The sequence below is a fragment of the Oncorhynchus mykiss genome, unplaced genomic scaffold, assembly GCF_013265735.2.
Source record: "Oncorhynchus mykiss isolate Arlee unplaced genomic scaffold, USDA_OmykA_1.1 un_scaffold_227, whole genome shotgun sequence".
Classification (NCBI taxonomy): Eukaryota; Metazoa; Chordata; class Actinopteri; order Salmoniformes; family Salmonidae; genus Oncorhynchus; species Oncorhynchus mykiss.
The window spans coordinates 162,112-171,054 of NW_023493695.1; the positions used below are offsets into that span (position 1 = coordinate 162,112).

At 40.9% G+C, this 8,943-nt stretch overlaps 1 protein-coding gene across 1 annotated transcript; it reads right to left on the reverse strand.

The window, feature by feature from the left end:
- Positions 1 to 4,093: 4,093 nt before the first annotated feature.
- On the reverse strand, positions 4,094 to 7,749 carry LOC110485316 (toll-like receptor 13). Its single transcript, XM_036973281.1, has one exon. The coding sequence runs from the start codon at positions 7,355 to 7,357 to the stop codon at positions 4,463 to 4,465; it is 2,895 nt and encodes a 964-aa protein (XP_036829176.1). The 5' UTR covers positions 7,358 to 7,749; the 3' UTR covers positions 4,094 to 4,462.
- Positions 7,750 to 8,943: the final 1,194 nt, after the last annotated feature.

Genomic DNA, 8,943 nt, shown 5'->3' on the forward strand with positions numbered 1-8,943 from the left:
GCTATCTGCACACCTGATCATCATCTCTCCTCTTCATAAGCCCGGACCTGACATCCATTCCCTGCCGGATCGTTAGCCATGAACAGTATGTTGTGCCAGAGTATCAGCCTCAAGTTGGATAGAATTTGTTTTGTTGTTTGTTACGTATTGCTTGCCTTGAACTTACCTCCGTTTGTCCTGTCTTCAGTTACTCACCCGGATCATTTACCCCATTCCCGCCTGGTCGTTTGAGGATTCCGCTTCCCCATTGGATCCACCTATTTACTCCCATCAACTCACCAACGCTACCCGCTACGCCACCTGGATATATCTACCCATTCACATTCACTTGTAAATAAATTCTCACCTTCTTCCTACTCTCCTTGTCCTGGTCTGCTTCTGGGTTCGATTTTGAAGAAACGTGACATGGCCTGGTTTAGATCTTATCTGTCGGAAAGATATCAGTTTGTCTCTGTGAATGGTTTGTCCTCTGACAAATATACTGTAAATTCCGGTGTTCCTCAAGGTTCCGTTTTAGGACCACTATTGTTTTCACTATATATTTTACCTCTTGGGGATGTCATTCGAAAACATAATGTTAACTTTCACTGCTATGCGGATGACACACAGCTGTACATTTCAATGAAACATGGTGAAGCCCCAAAATTGCCCTCGCTAGAAGCATGTGTTTCAGACATAAGGAAGTGGATGGCTGCAAACTTTCTACTTTAAACTCGGACAAAACAGAGATGCTTGTTCTAGGTCCCAAGAAACAGAGATCTTCTGTTGAATCTGACAATTAATCTTAATGGTTGTACAGTCGTCTCAAATATATATATATAGAACATATCAAGACCATTTCAAGGACAGCCTTTTTCCATCTACGTAACATTGCAAAAATCAGAAACTTTCTGTTCAAAAATTATGCAGAAAAATGAATCCATGCTTTTGTCACTTCTAGGTTAGACTACTGCAATGCTCTACTTTCCGGCTACCCGGATAAAGCACTTAATAAACTTCAGTTAGTGCTAACCACGGCTGCTAGAATCCTGACTAGAACCAAAAAATGTGATCATATTACTCCAGTGCTAGCCTCCCTACACTGGCTTCCTGTCAAGGCAAGGGCTGACCTACAGAGCATTACATGGGCTTGCTCCTACCTATCTCTCTGATTTGGTCCTGCCGTACATACCTACACGTACGCTACGGTCACAAGACGCAGACCTCCTAATTGTCCCTAGAATTTCTAAGCAAACAGCTGGAGGCAGGGCTTTCTCCTATAGAGCTCCATTTTTATGGAATGGTCTGCCTACCCATGTAAGAGACGCAAACTCGGTCTCAACCTTTAAGTCTTTACTGAAGACTCATCTCTTCAGTGGGTCATATGATTGAGTGTAGTCTGGCCCAGGAGTGGGAAGGTGAACGGAAAGGCTCTGGAGCAACGAACCGCCCTTGCTGTCTCTGCCTGGCCGGTTCCCCTCTTTCCACTGGGATTCTCTGCCTCTAACCCTATTACAGGGGCTGAGTCACTGGCTTACTGGGGCTCTTTCATACCGACCCTGGGAGGGCTGCGTCACTTGAGTGGGTTGAGTCACTGATGTGATCTTCCTGTCTGGGTTGGCGCCCCCCCCCCCCCCCCCCCTTGAGTTGTGCCGTGGCGGAGATCTTTGTGGGCTATACTCAGCCTTGTCTCAGGATGCTAAGTTGGTGGTTGAAGATATCCCTCTAGTGGTGTGGGGGCTGTGCTTTGGCAAAGTGGGTGGGGTTATATCCTTCCTGTTTGGCCCTGTCCGGGGGTGTCCTCGGATGGGGCCACAGTGTCTCCTGACCCCTCCTGTCTCCTGAACTTATAGAATAGAGAATATGGAGGCATTCTAGAATAGAACAATACAAAGAGTTATTCTAATGCAGGGATGATCTTTATTTAAAAACAGAAACACAAGACAGTTTCCAAAATGCCTAATGCCTATGAATGCCTTTATCAAAAGAATAAACAGTAATGAAATAATTCAATAAAACTATGTTACCTCCAATATTGCGCAGAAATACAATTGGTTAAAGAAATAGCAACTACATTTAATTAAACAACTAGCAACACATTTAGTTAAACAACTAGCAACTAGATTTAGTTCTACAACTAGCAGCTACATTTAGTTAAACAACCAGCATCTTCAAAATGTTAAACAACAAGCTACCTTTAGTTAAACCACAAAAGTCTACATTTAGTTAACAACTAGCAACTACAATTAGTTGAACAAATAGCAACACATTTATTTTAAAAAATAACAACATGATTTAGCTAAACAACTCGCAATTAGATTTAGTTAAAAAACTTCACCACATTGAGTTAAACATCTAGCTACTGCATTTTAGTTAAACAACTAACAACACATTTAGTTTAACAACTAGCAACTACATTTAGCTAAACAACTAGCAACTACATTTAGTTAAACAACTAGCAACTACATTTAGCTAAACAACTAGCAACTACATTTAGTTAAACAACTAGCAACTACATTTAGCTAAACAACTAGCAACTACATTTAGTTAAACAACTAGCAACTACATTTAGTTAAACAACTAGCAATTACATTTTGGTAAACAAATAGCAAACACATTTACAGTGCCTTGCGAAAGTATCCGGCCCAAATGGGGGCCAAATACTTTCGCAAGGCACTGTAGTTAAAACACTTGCAACAACATTTAGTTAAACAACTAGCAACAACGTTTCTGTACAAATCTCTTCGATCGATGTTCAAATAAAATATCTGCATCGTGGTCATTCATGTATTGTCATTAATAACTGGTTCATGGTCATTGGTCATTCATGTATTGTCATTAATAACTGGTTCATGGTCATTGGTCATTCATGTATAGTCATTAATAACTGCTTCATGGTCATTGGTCATTCATGTATAGTCATTAATAACTGCTTCATGGTCATTGGTCATTCATGTATAGTCATTAATAACTGCTTCATGGTCATTGGTCATTTATGTTTTGTCATTAATAACTGGTTCATGGTCATTGGTCATTCATGTACAGTCATTAATAACTGCTTCATGGTCATTGGTCATTTATGTTTTGTCATTAATAACTGCTTCATGGTCATTGGACATTTATGTTTTGTTATTAATAACTGCTTCATGGTCATTGGACATGTATGTTTTGTCATTAATAACTGCTTCATGGCCATTGGACATTTATGTTTTGTCATTAATAACTGCTTCATGGTCATTGGTCATTCATGTATAGTCATTAATAACTGCTTCATGGTCATTGGACATTTATGTTTTGTCATTAATAACTGCTTCATGGTCATTGGTCATTCATGTATAGTCATTAATAACTGCTTCATGGTCATTGGACATTTATGTTTTGTCATTAATAACTGCTTCATGGCCATTGGACATTTATGTTTTGTCATTAATAACTGCTTCATGGTCATTGGTCATTCATGTTTTGTCATTAATAACTGCTTCATGGTCATTGGTCATTCATGTTTTGTCATTAATAACTGCTTCATGGTCATTGGTCATTCATGTATAGTCATTAATAACTGCTTCATGGTCATTGGACATTTATGTTTTGTCATTAATAACTGCTTCATGGTCATTGGTCATTCATGTATAGTCATTAATAACTGCTTCATGGTCATTGGACATTTATGTTTTGTCATTAATAACTGCTTCATGGCCATTGGACATTTATGTTTTGTCATTAATAACTGGTTCATGGTCATTGGTCATTCATGTATAGTCATTAATAACTGGTTCATGGTCATTGGTCATTCATGTATAGTCATTAATAACTGGTTCATGGTCATTGGACATGTTGTATGTATGTTTAGTCATTCACTGCAGTACACAGTAGTCACACCCTTTTTCAGTTCCTCTTAGCAACAAATATACAAACAAAGATATGTGTTAGCAATTAGGTGTTTAAAAATACAAATAGGATCTGATAAAATTTAGGGAATTTATAAAATGTTTAGGCATTTTTATGAGCAATTTAAATAAGGCTATTAAAAGTAATTTCAGATGAATCGCAAAAAGTACACTCCAGACAGAGCATTTAAAAGGAATTGACAAAACAAATTTCAAACAGCGGTAGACATTTTGTACGGAGGACTTTTAACAACAAATTCAACAGCTCAACATATGTGTCAACATTGCATGTCACATTTCAGTCCACAAGGTTAAACATCATCTTCTCATGTCACATTTCAGTCCACAAGGTTCTACATCAACCTCTGAAGACACAAGTCAGTCTACACAGTCCTACATCAACCTCTGGTCAAATTTCTATACCCAAGGTTCTACATCAACCTCTGATGTCACATTTCAGTCCACAAGGTTCTACATCAACCGCTGATCTCATGCTTCAGTCCACAAGGTTCTACATCAACCTCTGATGTCACTTTTCAGTTCACAAGGTTCTACATCAACAGCTGATGTCTAGCTTCAGTCCACATGGTTCAACATCAACCTCTGATCTCAAGCTCGGTCTGAGGTTTCAGTTTAGCCCACAGTCTGTCCCAGAATGCCTGGTGCTGAAGGGGGTCCTGGGGCCAGTCCAGATAAGTCCTGGTTTTCAGCAGGCGAGCCAGCCTGTGGTGGGCAGACAGATGTCGAGGGGGGATCTTCTCCAGGAAGACCAGAAGGAGGATGTCCCTTTGCTCCACCTGCAGCCTGTAGGTGGCCAGCTTCATCTCCAGAGAGCACCAGTTACTGCGTAGGTAGTGGCGGCTGACTAGGCAGAGGGTGTGGCGGCTCCGGTAGAGGCTGTCTGTGATGTTCTCCACAATGTCCTTCCCCAGCTGGAAGTCCCTGCTGTGCAGACAGAGGCGCAGGAAAGGAGGACCCCTCTGCTCCAGATTGGGAAGCAGCTCCTCCACCACCCAGCTCTCGTCCTTCCCGCTATAGGAGACAAACGCATCGTAGTGGTAGCGCCCCCTGGTGTTGGATCGCATGGCTTCTAACAGCCAGCCAAGGGTGATGTGGTAGAGGGGGAGGAGGTAGGGGCCGGCCAGGTTATGGACCAACACCACCAGCATGAAGAACAGGACTCCCAGGCCAGTCGCAACAAAGAGCACAAAGCCAACCTCGGTTGTGCAGTTTGCTTCTGTGTACCTGACAAAATTAGGTGTGTCTATTCCATTGTCCGACAAGCATATCAAGTCCTCCAAAGCATACATACCGGTTTTAGCATACGGACCAAGCATGATCACTTCAACCTGCCTGCACCCCTTTGCCCATGTAATGAGCCAAGCATTGTCACAACTGCAAAACATCTGTAAATTATCAAATGTCAAATGCTTAAGACTAGAGAGAGGTTCAGTAAAGCTATAGAATACATTATAAATGTTCTCTATATGCAAATACACTCTTTTCAAAGATTTCAAGTCTTTAGTTAAACTCCCCTCTAAGGAGTAAATCCTGCAGTGGTAAATTTCCAGATCCTCCAGTTTGGTCAAGTTGTGAAAAATGATGTCTGCAGAACGCTGTATTAAAAGATCCACCTGTCGTAGAGTCAGTTTCCTCAGGTGAATCAGCTGATTAATTGATGTTAAATCAACCCTTTTAGCTGAAAGCTTTGATCTGTAGTCAAATGTCTCCACAGACGTGAAGTACTTTCCCATGAATTCAGATCCACAAAGGAATTCTTCAGCATCAGCATGAAGATGGGTTACAGACTGAAAGAAAGGTCTGTCACAGTCCTGAAATGACACCGTCTGGCCTTTGAGCTGGAGACTCAGGTTCTGTTTAGATGTGATGTTACTGCCGATAGTCAACTGCATTGCCCTCATAGCTGAACTAATGTACAGATGAGTCAGCTGACTCAGAATGCCACCAAATATAAGTGTCAGATTCAGCTTGATCACAGGTTCTGTTAGTGGGTTGTGCACTTGCCCGAGAAACACTTGTCTAAGAGACATGAGGTGTGTGAAAGACATTGCCTCAATGTTGTGAATAAGTGGATTGTTCCTGAGGTCTAACCATGTCAAACTATGTAAACCATAAAATGTGTTTGCATTTATCTGTGTTATGTTATTACTTGTAATGTCTAAGGACTCCAGATTCGTTAATCCCAGGAAAGCAAAGTCTTCAATGTTTGAAATTAAATTCTGTGTCAAGTCCAGATACTGCAGCTTAACAAGACAGATAAATTGTTTAGCAAAAGGCATTAGATTTTTCAACCCTAAAGTGAGATTTGTTAACCATGTTATTGGTTGTTTTTGGAAAGAGCAAATATCTAGTCTGTTATCTTCCAGGCCATCTATTTTTAATTGATTAAGGTTTTTGAGACTGGAAATAAAATTCCATTCCAAATGGGTAGTAGGATGGAAAGACAAAGGTACACTTAAATACATATATTCTAGCCCAGTGCACAATTCAACACTGGACATAGAGAGGCTGCTTGTATTGGCATTGTTTACAAATAATTTCTTGATTGAAAGCAAAAACACTACATTACAGATACTTTCAATATCAATGACATTGATCCCAGAGCAACTGAAGTCCTGGATTTGTTTAATCCCAGACAGGGGAAGGTCCAGTAGGACTTCCTGGCTGAAAACCCCTCTTAACCTTGTGAGGTTCTGGAGCCAAGCCAGTGAACCTTCCTCTATATGTGTTATTTCACCAAATGATAAGTCAATCCTCGCTAGATTTATAAAAACAGGTGTCATGCTTTCGTTGGTGTTTAAGACGGAGCAGTTTGAAATGTTTAACGATTGTATGTTTGTTGCGTCTACATATAACCTAACGAGTGACTTAATTTTCATAATTCTGCATGCTATCTCTGACAAATCCTCTAAATAGGGTTCCCTAATGATGAGACTTTGTAACAGAGGAATGCCATGGAAAACATCCGGGGACATTGCTGACAGTCTATAACTACAAAGAGTCAAATGACTTAGGTTGACGAGATCTCTGAATGTATGGGGCCCAATATGACATTCACAGCAATCATAGTCCATTCCCCAATTACTTAAGTACATATGTTGCAGATTTGGAAGGTGACTGTTCCCAGATGGAAGGATTTGAGTAAAACAGCCCTTAATGCACAGGTACTCCAGATCCTGAAACTGAGAGAAAAAGCCCAGAGACATGGATCTATTTTCACCATGTGTCATAAATATGCAGAGGGTATTGATATTAGGGGGAAGTCCAAGTAGATCCTCCTCGATGGCTGTGACATCTTGACAGGCAGCAGTGTAACGTTCTGCATGATGAGGTATGTGGCTGCAGATCCAGGTGGGAAAGTGTCCCAAGTCTTCACTACTGTCATAAATCTGGCATTTAGGATGCATCCATCCACTAGAACTCTGAATCCACAGGAACAGGACGGCAGGGTGGGAAAACATAGATCTCATCTCTTCCAACGTCAGTCAAATCTACTGAGATAATTGTCAGAATAGTTTGGTTCCGGTGGATCTCTGTAGGACGTTGGTTTGATACAGTAAAACCCTTATGAACGCTGTAAACAGTATGGAGTCTCTGGTCTTCTTGTTGTTTGTCAGATGGGTTCCTCCTTGGTAACTAACAGCAGTTCATACCTTTTGGTTGTTCCAGTGTTCTTCCCTTTCACCCTGCAGTTGAATTGTATCTCAAGGTAACAGGAGTAAATATTTAATGGTTAGTTTGGTTCCAAAAGTAAAGTAACAATAAAATGTTCCACAGACAATGAAGAAATGGATGCAGAGCTGCAACGTGTTCTCTGACCGCCACAGTTGATGTCTGCGTAGATACAAGGACCAGCATCCTGTTTGTACAGCTCAGTAACACTGTATGTAAAACAGCTTGTGAAAGTCTATTTTTACCTGTTTTACATCTCTCTCTTTCATTTCCTGAAAACAAAAATACTGTCTTTAAAAAATGACAATTGACACGAAGGACCTGTTGGGACGGGATAGATTTCAGAAGACTGATTAGACTCATTCAAACGTCTGTAGATTGTAATGAGACATGAATTGGATTACAGTACTTCTTAATTATTAATGAATTCTCTAGTAGATATAAATATCAAAAGAGGAAGTGGGTAACTTCTTTAATGACGTTGGGCTGTTGACATTATTATTATTATTATTATTATTACTCTATGGGCTGTAGTCCTCTTCAGAGCCCTGTGACATGCCTCTATAATGACATTATTACTCTATGGGCTGTAGTCCTCTTCAGAGCCCTGTGACATGACTCTATAATGACATTATTACTCTGGGGCTGTAGTCCTCTTCAGAGCCCTGTCACATGCCTCTATAATGACATTATTACTCTGGGGCTGTAGTCCTCTTCAGAGCCCTGTGACATGCCTCTATAATGACATTATTACTCTATGGGCTGTAGTCCTCTTCAGAGCCCTGTGACATGCCTCTATAATGTGGCATTATTACTCTATGGGCTGTAGTCCTCTTCAGAGCCCTGTGACATGCCTCTATAATGACATTATTACTCTGGGGCTGTAGTCCTCTTCAGAGCCCTGTGACATGCCTCTATAATGACATTATTACTCTATGGGCTGTAGTCCTCTTCAGAGCCCTGTGACATGCCTCTATAATGACATTATTACTCTATGGGCTGTAGTCCTCTTCAGAGCCCTGTGACATGCCTCTATAATGTGGCATTATTACGCTATGGGCTGTAGTCCTCTTCAGAGCCCTGTGACATGCCTCTATAATGACATTATTACTCTGGGGCTGTAGTCCTCTTCAGAGCCCTGTGACATGCCTCTATAATGACATTATTACTCTGGGGCTGTAGTCCTCTTCAGAGCCCTGTGACATGCCTCTATAATGACATTATTACTCTGGGGCTGTAGTCCTCTTCAGAGTCCTGTGACATGCCTCTATAATGACATTATTACTCTGGGACTGTAGTCCTCTTCAGAGTCCTGTGACATGCCTCTATAATGACATTATTACTCTGGGGCTGTAGTTCTCTTCAGAGCCCTGTCACATGCCTC